The following is an 18,701-nucleotide window of genomic DNA, read 5'->3' on the forward strand; positions in this document are numbered from 1 at the left end:
ACTCACGTGTCGATGAACACAAATTTGTGGGGACGTACGATAATTTGGTGGTTACCCATCTCCGCTAAAGCATCTTGTTTTTAATGTATGAACGGCCTAGGCTGTTTTCTTCCTTGCAGTTACTGAGTCAGAAAAAGTACGACCCGAATAATCCTCTTCAGTTCTTCTTTCTTATTTTCTTGCCATGGAAATCTATTGCTGCTGCTGGCTGATCCTTTCCTCTCTGTAGTTTCATATGAATAGGAGTGATGCCTACAATGTACTTTCTGCTCTTCCCCTGCGAGATGCCTGTTGCTCCACGGCTCAGCCCTGTAGTAAAGATGGATTACTCCACAAGAATTGCGTGCCCTGCCCTTTACGTATTTCTCACACACCAGTTCTCCATTATCAGCTTCATCCGCAGGGGGAAGCAAGGAGAGGGGGGAAACGTGCATGCACAGACACATGGGTACACGCATGGAAGCTGCAACACTCGAATCCACACAGGTCTGAAAGCTTTGACAGGGTTGTTAACAGAGGGTCGGAGTCACGAATCTGACAAATCTTTTTTTTTTCTTTTTTTTTTTTTCCAGGGAGGCATAGATCTCTTGAATCCAGCTAAAGTGAAAACACAATGGCAATTATTTTTCTTTGTCTGTCTTGTCTTTAGTCTGTATTTAACTCCATCCTTCTCTGCTAATATGTGGATAAAGAAAAAAAAAAAAAACTGCATATCGATTTGTCAGCTAAGGACAACCTTGGATAGAAAGCATTTATGAAAAACATTTTGAAATCCAGGCAGTAAAGAAAAAAAAATGTCTGACAGAAAAGAACTAAAGGGACTTGACCTCAGATTTCAGTAGATTTATTAAATCGTAACTGAGTTGTTTTTCGCTGCTACCAGCATCAAAGATGCACACTGGAATACATTAAACATTTAGCACAATAATTTGGTAGCAATTTAAAACTAAGTGGTGAGCAGAAAGCAGTGGGATAGCCGTTTCTAGACAGCTATTTAACAATTAAATAATACAATGTAATTAATTTAGAAATCTAGGTGTGGTAACCATACTGAAATGCCTGCCAAAAAATAATTAAGGAGGAAAACTCAAAGACAAAATAAGAAAAATGAAAGGAGGAAGAAAAACTATTCTCTTGTACTATTGCAATGGTTGCGTAACATTTTGGAACAGGTAACCTGCCTGGCAATTATAAAATGGCCTATTTAGTGCAGCATTTTTGGAAGAAAACTGGTAAAATGATACAGTGGGGGAAAAAATATATTATTGGACTTGTAAATGGGTCTCTCGTGGGGTTTTCCACATGAATTTCACACCAAATATTGGAACCAAGCAAAGTATTCCACATAAACAAGCAAATAAGTTCATATGTGTAATGAATAAGCTGACAGAGAAATAGGACTGGTCAAGCTTGATAAAATCTATATTTTTAAGAAAAGCCTTTGTTGCTAATGCCGACTTCAAGACATTTCTTGTGTGAAGAAATTTGCCTCATATAATGCTCAGGCCCACTGGGCCATTTTTCAAGGTGCTGAGAGTCACTTCATTGTACTGTAATATCCAGCTAATTCCATAGATTTTCAGTTGCATTTAAGTTGGGTGATTGACTGGGTCATGGTAGCAATTTAATGTTCGATCTCAGACATTTTCTGGGGCTCTGTGCTTGCTATCATGTAAGTTATGAAAAGTCCTGCCTTGTTTCCTCTGCAATAGATGAGGACAATGTTGAGAAATGTTCTTTGAGATTTCTCCATTCATGTTTCCTTCAGCCATGAGGCTTGTCAGTGCTGTGTCTTGAAAGACAGTACTTGCGCAGTGCCGGTCCTCTTTGAAATTTGGTACGTGCAATGAAACACGCCGAAGAGATTACTTTTGGTCCCAACCCAGATATATGCTAGGTTGTATCTTCCTAGCATTTCGTTGGCTTGTCCAATAATTCTGAAGCAAACTTTAAGCAAGGTTTAACATGCCTTTTCTTCTACAGTGGAGTGTTGTGTAGTGAATAGCTATAGATCCCATGGTGGGTGATGCTAGTAGTTTTTTGCAGATCTTTGTGAGCGCTCTTTGGCTTTTGGACAACACTTCTGAATATTCCTCTGTGACAAATATTGTGACGAGCTCCTGGATGTCACCACTTCACAATAACCTGATTTTCTTTTCACTTTTGAATTACGGGGCCCAACGGGGCTCGCTGGAATGTTCAAATGTTTGAAAATATTCCTGTAACCACAGCCATCTGTTTTGCAGCAACTTGTTTGCAAAGGTCTTGAGAGAGACATTTTCTTTTATCCAATATGAGATGCTTCTTGTGCAATAGCTTGGTAATGAGAAACCTTTTCATACACCATTAATGAGTAAAGTAGCTGACAATAATTACTGATGGGTACAAGGCTCACTTTATACATGTTGGGAGATTTTAAGTGGTTTGTCTTGATTTATTTGTAAGAATTAATTTACCTACTTATGATGTTGATTTTATCTCAAAAGGCTCATTAGGAATATATTTACTTAGAAAAAACATTGAAGTCTTCAATCCTTATTTTTCTGTAGTAAATATTATTATTTAAAAGTCATAATGCTAAACTGAATGTAGCTTGCAGAGGTCAATTATTAGTCCTGGCAGAGGTCAAAACTAATAATTATTATATTATAGTACTGAGACATTACTTTGTTCAAAGGTGATGTTTTGGAAATGTGATATTTGTTAATTTGACCAGTCACAGGTCTGTGATTATACATTAAGGCTACAAAGAAAAGACCCTGCTGAATTTATAAATAATAAAACAGATTACTAACCAAACATGCTTCTTTGTATTAAGAAGTCTAAAAATAATCCGAGAATACAGGTATGTAGGTACATCACAGGTAAAATTAGACACTTCAACAATTTTCTCAGTTAAAATGTTGGACTACAATTCACCCCAGATGTCAGCAACAACCTAAGTAATGTACGCATACAGAAATAAGAAATTAAATTTATTCACAAATGAAGCTATATTTAAAAATTCTAAATGACATGGAGAAAACACTGAACACATGAGGAAAATGGCGTGCAAAAGACACGGAAAGCCAAGAAACCAGCTGAAATATGTCACTATTTAGAAATAATTTCTGGTGCTATCTACAAATTAATATTGGTTAGTTTGGTATTAACTAATGATCTATTTAAAGGTTTCTAATTAGAAAAGTATTGCACACAGTAGTAGGTGCAATACTACTGTGCATCGGTAAAAGCAAAGAGACCTTCACTAAGAAGTGTTGCTAAACATATTAACATCAATTGACGCCCAAAGTTACAATAATACTGCAACTTACTCCAAAAACCTTAAGCTAAAAGTCCTTCTTACAGCATATGATGGAGGGAGGCTTCTTGTCAGCACAGGATGAATGAGTAGAGAAATACAACAGGAAATTCTCAATAAAGATCCAAAGATGAAACAAAGTGAAGACAATAGTCTGAAACACACAGCCAAGGAGACTCTTAATTGGTTTCAGAGAAGGAACATGAAACTGCCAAAACAGCCCAGTTCATCCCTTGAATAAAACCCATGAAAATATGTGCAAATGACTAGAGATCTGAGTGCACAGTAAAAAAAAAAAAAGGAAAATCTTTAAGATTTAACAACCATTTGTAGAAGGTACACCTAAGCAGTGCATGTGCCAAATTTCTCCATATAGGATACATTTTGACATTGTCACAACAAAAGGTATGCTTCTTCACAAAGTATTTAGGAGGTTTATTTGAAAGTGTTCAAATATTTATTCCTTGTCAATCCATTTTTACCCACATTTGAATAAAACATGACCCTATATCTCGCTTTGAATGAAATGACTGACTCATATTGTCATTCTGCCGATTCTTATACAATCAGAAATTATAATATAAAAGAGGAGTAACAATTTTGTGACTCCAATTAATAGTTGTTCCATATTGTTGTCTAAAAGTAACATACTGCCAAAACCTTGAAACACGAATACCTCCACCATACGTAATTTCCCTTTTTCATAATATCTGAATGGTTTTAGTGTATTAAAGTATTTTGTTTCACCAGGTAGCAAAAAAAGTTGCACAAATTTTTTTTAACATGGCTATAGACTCTTCTGAACAAAATCAACACAATTCCGAATAAGCTCATAAACTGATTCAGCATGCTTGCGATTTTTATGCAACAGAGTCATGGCAAAATGAGGTAGAAGTGAATAAAACATTAAGACAGACATTAAAAATATCTAAAAGTTACATTGTTCCGGTGGTTTCCATTGCTAAAAGCAGAGAGCAGCTGCACAGCTAATGTCACTCCACCATATCTCAATTTTTGTTTCTGCAAAACTGCCACTGCCGCACACAAAACTAAGTTTTCTAAATGTCCACTTTACAGCTCTTTACAGCAGTTTTATGTGAACTCATAAAAACTTGAAGTGTACAATTGTTTCAGTCCAGATGGACACAATGTGCATAACCCAGCATGGCCTTTAAATTACTGCTCAGTCGAAGCAATGATTTGCCAACACCAAAACAAAAGAGACACACACACTTCCTACATTTGTCAGACTGTGTGTGCATGTTAAGGCCTTTTTTATATTCCTAGATACAAGGTTTTATCATTCTGCCAATATATCATCAGGTTACTAAGCAGCAATGGCTGAAATACCGAGATTAACCGAGAAGAGAAACACGTACATTTGACAGTTTTTAACTAAGCTTCATGAGATTTAGAATTACGTTCAGAGGAGTTTTGTGGTTTTGTGGTCCAGTTAAAAATACAACATCAAATACAACAGACTAACCCAACTCAAAACTAACCACAAATCAACATATCCATATTCAGATGTTAGAATAATTGCTTAAAATCTTGTCTAACCTAATCACTGCTTATATCATTGCAAATCATACATATTAAATTCATGCAATGTTAACATAAAGCCATAACACTATTTCAGAAATTATGAAAGGATGGTTTTGAAAGGTGCACAAAGTCACAGCTGGTTTTTGGTCTTGGATTGTAAATGTTCATGAACTTGAGAGGATGCAGGCAAGGGGATTTTTTCCAATGCATTGCTGAGCATGCAATGTTGCACAACGGTTTTAACACGGCTCAGCTATCTGTGGGGAGTGCAATCAGAGGGAATCTAAAATCTGTGAGGGTTTGTGTTTCCTCCTCAGTCCCTCTTCATATAAAAGTACTAAGCTTGGAATTCTTCTTGACAACGGATAGAGTGCATTTTGAATTTAAATTGGACTAGAGCTTGGAGAGAAACACACTTCTTAATCTCCGAGCACCCAGTGTATGCACAATTTGGGGGGGTGTTTATGTGTTAAAGCTAGGTATTTAACAGAGTAGTCACATCTGTTTGCAATAAGCATAATAATAACGTGTTTCTTTATTTTATGCTCTTTCTTTTTTATGTATGGAGAACATCAATCTCCAAACAAGCGAGAAAGAATGGGTTTCCTTGTTAGATGAAACTTACAAATACTTTTTGCACTTTTTTGCCCACTACAAAAGCGGGCAAAAAAAAAGGAAAATTTTCTGTTTTTTTAAGGAGCAAATAGAAAGCACTGTATTTGTGATTCCAGACACTGAATGCAGAAATAGAGCTGCCATATTCTAAGAGGTCTTTTTGTAAATCACTTCCGCTCTTTTACACAAACACATAAGCGCTGTCACTGAAAAAATGCTACATTATTTTCACAATGCCATGCCCATTTTATGCCTTTGCTTCTCACATACTGATGCACTCTTTCCCTTTCATTTTTAAGAACTGTGTATAAGAGTTCATTTGATATTCTCTTCAGCTGGGTTCTCTTTCTTCTCTTATGATAATGCATGAGAATTGTCAATGTTTAATGAAAGACTGGAGGCTAGATACCGGCTAAAGAAATATCCTCACTATGGAACACGAGAGGTTCAATCTATAATTTTCTTACAAATTATAGATGAAAAATTTCAGAGAGCTCAAATAAATGTGCTCACAGTGAGGCCTAATTTATTTTTTTGAGCGATTTCTGCTCATTTGAATACTAGCTGTCAAGAGTAAACAGTAGAGAAACATACTGGGTGAAGAAAGGCAACCAGAACCGTGAGTGACTGCCAAAGCAAACTTTTCCCGCTCACCTCCACATTCACCCCTCTTTTCCTGCTGCTTCCATACGCAGCCTAAAGCTGCTAGTTTGCACCATTTCTCCTCATCCCCATTTAGGCGTGAAATGTATTTCTATTCACAGCAGTGAAAAAAGAGAGAAGAGGAGGGAGAGCAAAGGAAGTGACACAAGCAATCTAAGGGAAAAAACGCCTCTGTCTGATGTCTGTAAAATTGCATATTCCTCTGGATAAAAACCAGGACAACAAGAAGCTGTCTGTGGCTACGGGACAGTCTTAGAACCATGTGGAGAATACTTGAATTAGACTTCTGTGCACTTATGGGCCATGTGAGAAAAGAGGAATCAGAAGCGGTGAACCCTGAGTTGAAGGCTGTGTCATTATTTGCCTTAAATAACAACAACAAAAATAACAAAGTCTTATTTAAAGGAGGTGATAAATGCATGGTTATGTTTAAATAAAACCAGAAAAAGCTGATGTTATTGGTGAAACTACAAAAAATAATCTGAAAATTTAGAGAATATTTAAGGCATGCTTTGGGCAAAAAGTTAAATTATACTAAAATAATATCCAATAAAGAGCACTGTGTAATAATGATTATGTCAATCAGCTGTCAACATCATTATCTGTTATAGGATATATCCAAATAGAAATGTTCAAATCTTTACATAAAGTCACGTTTTATACCTACATCATCCTCCAAAGTCATCAAGACATCAGAGAGTGAGAAAAATCCCCCAACTCCACACTGAGAAAATTTTGTACTTAACCAAATCAACTTTTGGGTTGACTGAATTGATCAACTGCAAAAAGAAAAAAGAAAAGGAAAATATTTTGCCTTCACTAATTTCTTTTGTTTTGGATGCTTTTTGTTACAAACTCATTAAGACAAGAATAAAAGTAATTGCAAATAAATTATTAAGGGAAGTAGCACTCCAAACAAACCTGGTCCAATATGAAAAGTAAGTACAATGTAAATCTGATAACTGGTTGTTTAGTGGCAACAAAAGCCATCAAGCTATTGTTTCAATGGTCGGTGTTTTATATCGATTTGGGGGTACTTAATTCTCTTCTTTGCTGAATTGTTTTAATTTATCCTCAAATGATTTTTTGAGTATGAACATCCTGATTAAGATCATAGCCTCTTGATTGGATTCAAGTTCGGTCTTGGACAAGGCAGCACTTTTGAGATGTTTGAGATGTTCAGAGGTGGATTTGATGGGATGTTTTGGATCATTGTCCTGGTGCACACCACACATATCCCTGACTTTAAGGTTACAGACTAATAGTCATATATTCTTCTTAAGGATTTTTTTGCTGGAGAGCATAATTCAAAGTTTCATTAATTAGGGGAAGTTGTCCAAGTCTTGGAGCAGCAAAACAGCTCCAGATCACCACACTTTCACCACCATTTATTACACAGTGGGTGAGATGTTGTTTATATAAAATGTTACTTTTTCACCTGATGGTGTAATTTTCCAAAAATGTCAACTTTTGTCTTGTGATTCGAGCGGATGGTTTTCCAAATGTCAGTGGAATCATCAAGACCTATTTTTTGTTTTTGTTTGATGACCTAAAATATTGAAGTGTGAAGAAAAAAAATAAAAACATAAATTGTTTGTCGTACAGCATAAAGCAATGATGCTTCCGATTATAAGGTAAGTCTTTTTAATCGTTAAGATAAATTAAAAACCACTTAAGAGAAAAAGAAAGACATTTTAGCACTTCTACCTAAATTTATTCTGTAGCACGTTCACACATTTTGTCAGAGCAGAATCGTTCATCACTCAGAATAAAAAGCAAACATTTGCAAACGAAGACACCAGGGACTGAGGTGCAGAACATGGAAGGTCTACTTGGAGAGGATTCAAGAAAGTTTGAATCAGACAAAAACCAGAACACAGATCATCCCACAGTCAAAAGGAATATACTTCATTAATTGAAAAAATAAATAAATACTATAATTGTTCAGTAATTTCATCTCAGTAACATTGAGACAGTTTCTCATTTGGAGCAGCACAAATCTAATTCCTTTTCTTTCTCAGAACATGTCCTTCCACCTCTATGAATACATTTTGTAGCTCAATCCCCATCAGACTTCTAAGAGCAGCTGAGGAATACATGCTGATTTTTCACTAAAAACTACACTGCAGCTCCCCTCTGTGTCACAAAGGAAGACATCGCCGCATCACGGTCTCAGTACACTACAGTGCAGAAACATGTCTTCTAAATTTTGCAGAGAAAGTTGTCTGCCAATATCTCTAAACATAAACTTTGGTCTCCTCTGTATTTTTTTTTACAGTTTCAAGAAACTGAGGATGTTCTAATGTAAATTTTGCAACACTCTGAATGGCACACAGTCAAAGTAAACACCCAAAGGTTGGGTGTTCAATTCCAGTGTCCTATAGCACATTTTATATATCCTTGCAAAATGCATCCATCCTCTCTGTACTGTTGTGTGAATGCGTAAAACTTGAAAATTGCTTTTCAGAGGCTTCTCAGAGCCTGAGAAAGCAATATCAGTCAGATTTTCAAAGCTGGTGGAGACACACTTTAAAATATTTGCAGCTTTAATTGCAGCAAAAGGTTTTTATTCAGTTCTATTTGTTGATGTAGTTCAATTTACAACAAATGTAATCTCAAGGCACTTTACCAATAGAAGTAAATTCAATCCAATTACACTGACAGAATCCAAATCAGTTACGCATATTACAAATTATGAAACAATGCAGGCAACGTGAGAGTGGGATTCAAGTTGGTTAAAAGTTTTCCTACAGCAATCATTCGTCTTGGACGACCTTGTTGTGACAGTGGCTGTAGCGTACATGATATCTTTGACTTTGAAGCAATCTCCCATACTGAGAATGCATGTAGCGACGTGTGGAAAAAAAGGTGTTTTAAAAAGTGCTGACTGGGTGGTACTGAATGCAGAATAACATGAAGACATGTTTGCACTTCTGAAGGTTTTGAAAATATAAATTATTTTCCTTCCGTTTTGCAATTATTCCACTATGTCTTGTTTTATTACATAAAGTCTCAATAAAATGGATTGAGGTTATGGCTGAGAAAACGTGGAAACGTTCAAGTAGTCTGAATTTCGTTGAAAGGCATTGTTTTACAACAGAATGAGGCTATACAGAGGAGCTCATGTTTGATATAATGAATCTAAGGAGGTAGATGTCAAAACACAAATTGTATGAGGTTATTATGGTTGCCTGGATTACAACTGGGGGATCGTTGGCAGGACGGACGGACGGACGGACAGAATATTTTGTACCGGAGAGTGTGATAGTGTAAAAGTTTGAACAATACATATGGACCATTCTACTTTTCCTTTGCATGACGCTTTGGGATAGCGCCTTTTAATGTAGAATATGAATCGTAAATACCATCTGAAAGACGTTTTTACAGTGTCTGTGTAATCATCCAAAGATTCCTGCTTAATGATTGTAATCTATCAAGAAATGTCAAAGAGTGAACCTTCATCCACAGAGAGCCTAGAAAGACATGTCTCTAGTTCATCTTCAACACCATTATTACTTTTTAAAATCTTTTAAAGCCACAGCAATTCATTTTTAATGTGAATGAATATTTCACAGAGCTCTAGAGTTACAAAAGGACAGAGTGGGAGACTCCAGATGATATAAGAGATGTGTGCTACAGACACAGAAAGCTATAGCACTGAGTCCAATGTCTGTTCTTATATCCAGTTTGCAGCGTTACCACCTTACACTATGGTCTTAAATGCTACGCCGTGTCAGTAAGGATAAGAGCTATGAAGCACTCATAATTAGTTTGTGAAGAACTGTAAGTTCTGCCCCAAAGTGTTATCTTAAATCTCTCCAACTGGATCTATCTAAAGCTTTCATTCTAAAGGTGTTAAGAGACTCCAGCTGCAATCACCCACCTGCACTGCATCAATGCACCTGACGTGCTGTACATATAGGTATCACTGATGCAACGAGGAATAAAAATGAAAAGAATAAAGAGAAAACAGTATTAGTGGGAAATGAGGCCACAGATAACAGTCAGTAAGCAGGGATGAGGGAAGAATGCTTCCTCAGCAGCCTTTTTTTTTCCTTTTCCTCAATTATCTGCTGCTCACTGAAGACGATGATGGATCGCATTTGAAGGGGGTGTGCGGAGGGGAACTCTTAGTGGACTTGAAGCTTAGCTGAAACCGTATGGTCAAGAGAGCCATTAATCCATCTCAGAGTGGCGACCCATCGAACTCCGCCGGCAAAATGCGTGATCGAGCTATAGACGGAGCAGTTGCACAGATAAAGCGGCAGAGTACAGATCTGATTAGGCTCCTGTCTCTGCACACTCCACGGGGATTAAACACAACAGCTCCTTGTTAGACCTCCCCACTTTGTTCCGTATGCTACGTTTGCTGTAAGTGAAAAAATATACCAGGGAGTACAAATCATCATTCCCCTCACTACTTCACACCCCTGCATGGACTCAAAATGTGATTCACATATTAATATGCAGCTAATTTGCTATTGGTGCTGGTTAAATAACACTGGATACATTATGTATTATTCCTCCTTTAGCATCAGAACTTGATACCAATAAAACACTTATTTATAAGTCCTGGTTAGGTACAAACTGTTACACTCTTGCTGGTATCTGCATTTGCATGCCTAAAGTGTCATTTACATTTTTACATAAGCTTTGCCCAGAACAATGTCCTGAGTAATAGAGAACAAAGCTCTGTGTGCAAACCCACAGTGGCACAGCATCAGTTCTTATTTAATATTCAACGATTGGAATTTATATTTAAAAGAAAAAAAGGCGTATTCTTTACTAAATGAAGCAGACATTTGATGTTTGAACTTATCAATCTCTCACAGTGATGTGAGGGAGTTTTGGGCCACTCTTCTAAACAGACATTTGTTTAAGCACACCTCTCTTAAGATTGCTGTGCAGCATCTCAGCCTTTTGAAGCTATTTTGCCTTAGAATTGCTGCCGTATTTGGGATTGTTATGTTCATAACCTGGTTTGGGAAGCGGTTAAGCTGTAATGCTGTTGGCCTGGTATGTGACTCTGCACTGCTTAACAGCAAAGTAAGTTTGGTCAAACATGTCGCTGTGTGTGATGACTAGTGCTGTCAGTCAATGAAAAAGCATTTCCATATTCATAAAATTTCAAAAGAAGTAATTTTGTTTCAAATAGAATTTAGAAATGCTAACTATCAATTGGTTGTGATTTGTTGGAAGGATAAATTGCAATAAGTGGGCTACATACCAACTCGGTTTTATTTAAAAGTCCATTGCTGTGTTTTTTTAAACAGAAAGGCTTTTAAGTCATAATAGGACTGTTATTAATCTTCACTGTGCAATATTACCTTGTTAAACTTTTCAGATTTATCACATGCATTAACACATTAACATTGACAGTCCTAATAATGACTATCCATGGTTCCATACATTTTGGAGTTCATTTAGGATTTCAGCTTTAGTCTTTTTCCATTTTCACAAACGTTAACAGTTGGATTTTAAACTAGGCCCATAGATTCTGAGCGTGAATTATTGGGTTTCTTTGCAGTTTTTCTGATCAGTGCACAGTCAAACTTTGGGTTTATTTTGTTATAGCTTATTCTGACTCTAGTGGCCTTTATTTTTGCAGTAATCAGACAGGAAATGGGGAAAAGAGAGAAGGAGGGAAGACATGCAGCAAAGGTCTCAAGGTCAGGAATCGAACCGCAGAGAGCTGCGTCGAGGACTAATAGTGTCTGTGTATGGGGGGCCCGCTGTACTGCTAATGGACCTGTTTCGAACGGTTTCCAATTGTGAATAATCTTATGTACTATTGATCTTTTAACCCTCCTTAACGTAATGGGCAGCAATAATTGCTTCTTTAAGGTGATTCCGGATATCATCTACTTTAGCACTGAGTTAGTACGCACCTTTCCCTTGGCCTCTTTAAATCCTTTAGAATAAGTAAGAACATCATTTGTTTCTCATACAGATGTCTTATGTAATTGTTGGAAACATTTTCCTTCTCAAAGTAATAAATGAAACCTAGAGGCTTGCACTCAATGTCATTACCTCCTATGCACTACTGCTTAGCATGAATACATTTTAATTTAAATAAAATTAATTTGAGTGGCTTGCTGAAATTATCGTGCGTGGCATTAATTCTAGTAACGCCTGTTCTGGTAAAGTCAGTACTGTGATTTGTAAAAAAAAACAACAGCTCCCTACTGGATATAACAAATATGAAAGTGGAAGAAAATTTAATAATTTGAAGCTGACACCTTCAGTTTATGTGTTTATTACCTTCTGTACAAGAAAGTCTAATCTACAGGGAGGAGGCTTTAGAGGGCAAGTTAAAGAACAGCTGCTAAGGCAGCAGCAAGGATTTGCAAGATACATTCAGATAAACTTTTAAAGTCTCTTTTTTCCCAAGGCTGAGAAGTTCACAATAGAAGTAAAACAATTTTTTATGCTTCTATATTAACGATGTGAAAGATATGAAAGATGATACGACAGTCTCAGGACAAGAAAGATGCAGGTTTTTAAATTGTTTAAAAGTTTTCTTAAAGATTTCAAGGAATTGGAAATTTGAATGTGTAAAAGTAAAAACAGTTTGTTGTGTCATTATTGAGTTTACATAAGCACAATTTGATTTCACAATAAATCAGATTGTACTCATGTTAACATTGCTTTTAAGCTTAGCCAGTTAAAATTGGACACCTACTCCAGATTCCACCAAAAATGCATTTAAACGATGTCAGTGGTGCTGATGTTCTTCACAGGAAGAGGAGTACCAAATCAAATTTGGCTTCATACAAACGCTGTGTGATATATGACCACAAAACACCCATTACTTATGTCATATATTCTAGGTTGAAAAGTTGATATTCAAGCTTTTTTCTTAATGTCTATGCCTGCTGAAGCTATATGTGTAGAGAAACTGAACCAACACGTATGCATATGCATAATTCAGAGACTTCTCAAAAGAGAGTTGCAAATTAAAATCAAATGAGTTCTTCTGGCTTCACCAATTTTATAAAGCAAAGAAAAGGAGAAAAAAGCAACAAAGGAGCTGTATATTCTTTCAGAAAACGTCCAAACTCAAGAACCCATCACAACCCTTTGGTACTTATCGTTTGAAAACTAAAATGTTCAAACTGAAGCAGCTTTCTGATCAGCTGCTATCCAACCCATCAGTAAGTAACTTTTATTGTAGGATATTTTAAGGGGGGGGAAAAAACACTTCAAGAGTGCAAAGGAGCACAAGACCTCTGAAAATTGTAACTGCGGAAACTGTCAAAACACGGTTTGAAAATAACCAAATTTATTTGAAAACAGGCAAACCAACAAGGAAAAATAAAATAATGGATTATATTAAGCATTCTGTGATGTTAAACAGGCTGTTCGGGGCGATATTTGCAGTAGTGCAGCCAATTGAACTCCCAACCCCATGGGGAAAATTAAACCAATAAACTGAAAAAAAACCCCTGAAATGTTCAATAGCTTAATTCAATCACATATTTTTTTCTTAAGTCTGTGTGTTAGTTATTAGAACTGTCAAGTGGTCCAATTAGTAAAGTTTTATGGCTATTTTCCCTTTATGTTAACTCATATAAATATTGTATATTTACTCAAAAACTAAAACCACTTTTATAAAATATAGTACCTACAAAATACAAATTAATCAATGAACAGTGTTTTGCAAAAATATTCACATGCTTTTTATTTTAATTCTATAGACATAGTTATCCGCCTAACCTGACCAGTGGGAAAAGGAGAGTCTTATTCAGCTAAGAAGTTAAGAGGTTCATGACAACTCTGGAGGAGCTGCAGAGATCCACAGCTCGCAAATCTGTCCCATGGACAGATATATCTAATTACGTTAAATTAAATAGCACCAACTTACAAGTGTCATCTCAATGCACTTTAAAACGCAAACTGATCAAATTTATATACAGAAATGTTGAATCAAATCAATAAAATCATACAGACAGAAATAAATACAATACTTTTGAATTTGATCTAACACAATGTAATCAGATTCAATTCAAAATATCAACTTGCAAAACAATCCTTTAAGGAACCCAACCTACTGAACCAGATCATTAATGTTGCAGCAAACTCTTAGCATGCATGACTCTATAAAAGGACAACTCCCCTGCAACAGGAGGAAACCTCCAGAAGAACTTAGCTCAATGTGAGCACCAATCTTCAATTCAAATGGGAATTTGAGAAGACAAAGTAGACACACAGACTCACTGGTCTACAAGTACTTTCTATGTTTGAGAATATTTACAGTAAATGGAGTTAATGGCTTTTTAGTTACTTCATTTGGAAGACAAAACACAACATACCACATCATCTATGAGCCAGTGGTATAATCTATAGGAGGAAACACTGAGGACATTTAATAGTGTTATAATCTGCAAACTTGGTATTCATGAAGAGTGACAGAAAGAATGAGATTGTTGAATGAAATCCATAAGAAGTCCTGTTAGCCATACAGGATAAAAACACGGGAGAGGGGGCTTTTTCAAAGAGGGACATGTAACTGAGCTTGACATGTAAACTAACAGGGCACCTTCCTCACAATAAAGCACGGTGTTGGGAGTAGCATGGAATGGAGATGGTATTCTTCAAAAGGAAAATAAGATGGACTAATTTAAATACATGGCCCTGAAAGAAATAATGGACTTCCGAGTTGAGACAGAAGAGTTAAGACAACCACTTTAAACTCACAGCCAGAGCTAGAATTCATGTGTTACAGTCCTCTTAAGGCCAGACCTGAATTCAATCCAGAATCTTTGGCAAGAGTTCACAAACACTTTCCATCCAGTCTGATGGAATTGCAACACACATAGTTGTGCAATTATACATTACTATGTGTTGATCTATGAAATAAAATCACCTTGCAGTTTAAAGTTGTAAAATAACAAAACATGAAACAGTTCAAGCAGTATCAGTACTTCAACTGATACTGCTTGCAGCAAATAGCGTCTAAAGCTTTGCTGTTTCTCCTGGAAGTTAGATTTCAAAGAGCCTTTTAATTGATAGAATCTGCCTTGTCAGATTCTCAGGCATTACCATCAGTCATTCTTACCAGGCTACACCTTATCTCCAGATATTCCTCTCCAGCTGTCTGATTCTGTCTTTTTTTTTTTTTTCTTAACTAAACTGAACTCAAATCCCTGCGAGGGTGTGGAGGAAGAGTATATCGTTTTCTCTCTCAAAACAGGAAAGCCCTTCACTCAAACACAAGTGAAATGTGTTGACACATGATTGAGAGATAATACTGCTTTTGACCACAAAAGAATCTGACTGAAAAAGTTGTGCAGTTTAAGAATGAGTACCAAAAAAGCCTCTTTTGGGAGGAAAAAAATGGGTAAAGTAAGCACACATGCTTATCTTTCAAAAAAGTAATATGCAGACATATCAACATGAATTTGTATTTAGATTCTCAATAAATCGCTCCCTTATGAGGCTCCCCTCCCCCGGCTTTCTTTTTGTCTCATTCCCTTTCAAAACTTCTGATCTTTTTTCCCCAGATCTTTTGAGCCATTTATATATTTTCCCACTTTTCCACTCTTATTCTCAGTCACCTTCTTTCTTGTCTTCTTGGCAGAAGAGGAAAGAAAGAGTGGCTCTTCCTTTTGTCATGTCTTATTTGAGGAGGTTTTCAAACACAGTGAAAATAAATTACAGAGCATAAAGACTAATATATTACTTTGAATCATTTATGTGGTGTACTATAACCAAACTTCAGCGGAAATTTGGGAGGGGTTTTGTTGTTTTTTTTAGGTTGAAGATATTTTGCAGCTATGGGGAAAACCTTCTTAGCTGTGCATAATAATGAATAATAAATTTGTGATTATCTGAGCACACAGTCTAAAGTGTGTACTTGCCATTTTTCTCAACAGCAGTGCACCATTACAAAGACAGATGATTAGTGTTGACTTGATAATTGAGTTATGCTTTTCAGATTTATGAGATAACCAACACCTCAAAGCTGTTTACATCATAGTTTTAATAATCAGAGAAGGGCTTTGTTGTTCCATCTCAATAAGTTAAAAATATTTAAGAAGGAATATAATTACATCTTTAAAAATGAAACAACATGCATTACAGATTATGTCTCAGAATAAAACTGTATCGCAATAACAGCAAGACAGATAAAAGTACTTTTATTACAGACAATAGATCTTTAAAGGGGTGTTTGGTATTTTTGACAATGTGTGCAGGTGCAGAGAGTCCTGTTCACAAAGGAAGTCTCTCTTTGTATAGCGTGTGCATGAAAAAGGTTTCAATCTTTGAACTGAGTTACTGAAATGAATTAGCTTTGCTGTGATGTTCTATTTATTAGGAGATATCTGTACCAACAAGTTTCGCCACTCTCCTGTTGAAATATCTATTTATTCTGTCAGATTTTTTTTTTCCTTTCAACTACTCACATCTAAAAGTTTTCCGTTTCAAAGCTTTTCACAGTTTTCATTTGCCCTTTTTATGGCCCTGTGCAAAGTGCTGTTTAAATGTTGGGAGCAGAATGATTTATACAACTGTGTCAGAATGTGTATGTGCGTATATTTGATATGCTGTAAGGCCCATGTTTACGACAAACACTAGGACCCATTATTTATGGGATCCAAAGCCTGGGCCCCATACGAAGAAGTGATGTTTTGGGGTTAGGGTTTATGACTAAGGTGTGAAATGAGTTTAGGTAGAAATGGTTAGATATCATAAAGGTAGGGGTTACACTATAGAAATGAATGAAAAATGAATGGAAGTCAAAGTTCCTGTGAAGATAGAAAATATGCATGTGGGCGTGGGTGTGTGTGTGTATGCAAGAAAGGAAATGAAATGGGGGAAAAAATATGTATTTGCTGTTGTTCAGCTAATTAAATTTAAGCCATGAGGATGTTAGTTATATGTTATAATGTATAGATGGAGCAAAGTTTTGGTGACAAGTGGCCATTCTTGTGAGAGCTGCACCCAGCTGTGCTGTCACACGGTGCAGAACAACAATCCTGCCAAGCCATAAAACAACCTCTAGATCTGATGTGATTCAAAATGACAGCATGATGCACACATAAATGTGCACTGAGAGAAACTCTGTGCTCTCAGCATTTAGAAGAAAAAGGAAAGGCAATGATAAAGCTGAGGAAATTCACACATGCTCAGGTCAAACATACCTGTAGATGATGCAGGCGCAGTCTCTGCAGGTCCCACAGTTCTCAATGTCCTGCCCCGTTCTGTAGGAATGTCTTCTGTTGAAAAGCACACAGATGACATATCAGGGGTACCAGGGGCATGTGTTGCTGCATGTTTATTTGTGTAACCCTTCTGATACGTCAAGTTACCTCACTGAGCAGCATTTCTGGCACAAGGATCTCAGAGTACGCCAGTCTTCTTCCTGAAATCATCCCTGATCATTTTTTAATGAACTACACCCCCTCCAACAAGCTCCCTCAGTTATGTAAACCATGAATCGCAGTGTCACTCAGGGCATAAAATAATGTTTAGAAGGTGAAAGTCAAGTTTGCATGCATACAAACTAGAGTGGAGTTCTAATACTAGAATGGGCAAAATGAGACAAAGGAGCTGTCAGTCACATGCCTGGAAGTACAGTCTCTCCATTAAAGTTGACATAATATTGTGGGATATTCTGTCTGGATACAGTTTTAGCCAGATATTTACATACAATGTTTGAAAAACCCTTTTCATTTCTCATGGTCTGACATTACGCTGACAACGCTGTTTTGAGTCAGTTGGGATTGCTGATATTTCTATTTACTCAATCCTAGAAGAAAAAGAAATCATTTTTTAATATTATTTATTTACTTAGTCAAAATTCTGAAATTGACATAAACTTCTGTTTTTTTGTCTATTTTGTAGAGTGATATTTTAAACTGTATGACTCGCACACACCTTTTCAGCTTTCCCTACAATTTTTTCTATTACATTGAGATTTGGACTTTCTGATAGCCTTCTCCAAACATTCACCTTCTTGTCTTTAAGCCATTCTCAGACTTATTTGATAGTTCATTGTCCATTTAGAAAATATACATGCCTAAGCTTGAGAATCCTAATTGATGTCTTGAGGTGTTGCTTGTAATGTCCACTCTGTTCTTTGCTTGTGATTCTATCGATATTGTAAACTGCACCAGACTCTCCTGCAACAAAACACCCAATACTGTCACCCCCATACGTCTCAACCGAGATGGTGTCCTGAGGCCTACACGTTTCTCCCTTTGCAACAAGCGTCATTATCGCCAAACACTTCACTTTTAGTATCATCAGACCACAGGACATGTCTTAAAAATTAAACATCTCTATCACTGTGTCGAGTTCTAAACTGTGATCTGTCGCTTTTGTTGATTTTTGGGGTAATGCCTTCTTTTTAATCTCTCTGTGAACACAGTCTCATTCCTGAGCAGTATGATGAACAGTTTGATCAAGTCTTCAGGAAAAGGGACACATCTAAACGTTGCAGGACTGTGGCCCTCGAGGACTGGAGTTTGAGACGACTAAATTAACCAATTAGAAGTCTACAAAGCCTTTGCATCATCATCTGGACTTTCCAAAACAGTTAGAGGTCAAATAGTCTTGGTATATGTAAATCCCT

At 36.6% G+C, this 18,701-nt stretch overlaps 1 protein-coding gene across 6 annotated transcripts in view; it reads right to left on the reverse strand.

Moving 5' to 3' along the window:
• Positions 1-18,701, reverse strand: part of LOC116724250 (proline-rich protein 36) — a 58,289-nt gene that overhangs the window by 16,158 nt on the left and 23,430 nt on the right. For 3 of the 6 annotated variants that reach the window (XM_032569778.1, XM_032569775.1, XM_032569777.1), the window contains exon 3: positions 17,269-17,343. In XM_032569778.1, coding sequence (XP_032425669.1) covers positions 17,269-17,343 — 75 coding nt within the window. Of the gene's footprint in view, positions 1-17,268; positions 17,490-18,701 lie in introns of all 6 variants that reach the window. The other 3 variants (XR_004340127.1, XR_004340126.1, XM_032569779.1) reach the window with 3 other exon arrangements.

This window comes from Xiphophorus hellerii, chromosome 8, assembly GCF_003331165.1.
Source record: "Xiphophorus hellerii strain 12219 chromosome 8, Xiphophorus_hellerii-4.1, whole genome shotgun sequence".
Taxonomy (NCBI): domain Eukaryota; kingdom Metazoa; phylum Chordata; class Actinopteri; order Cyprinodontiformes; family Poeciliidae; genus Xiphophorus; species Xiphophorus hellerii.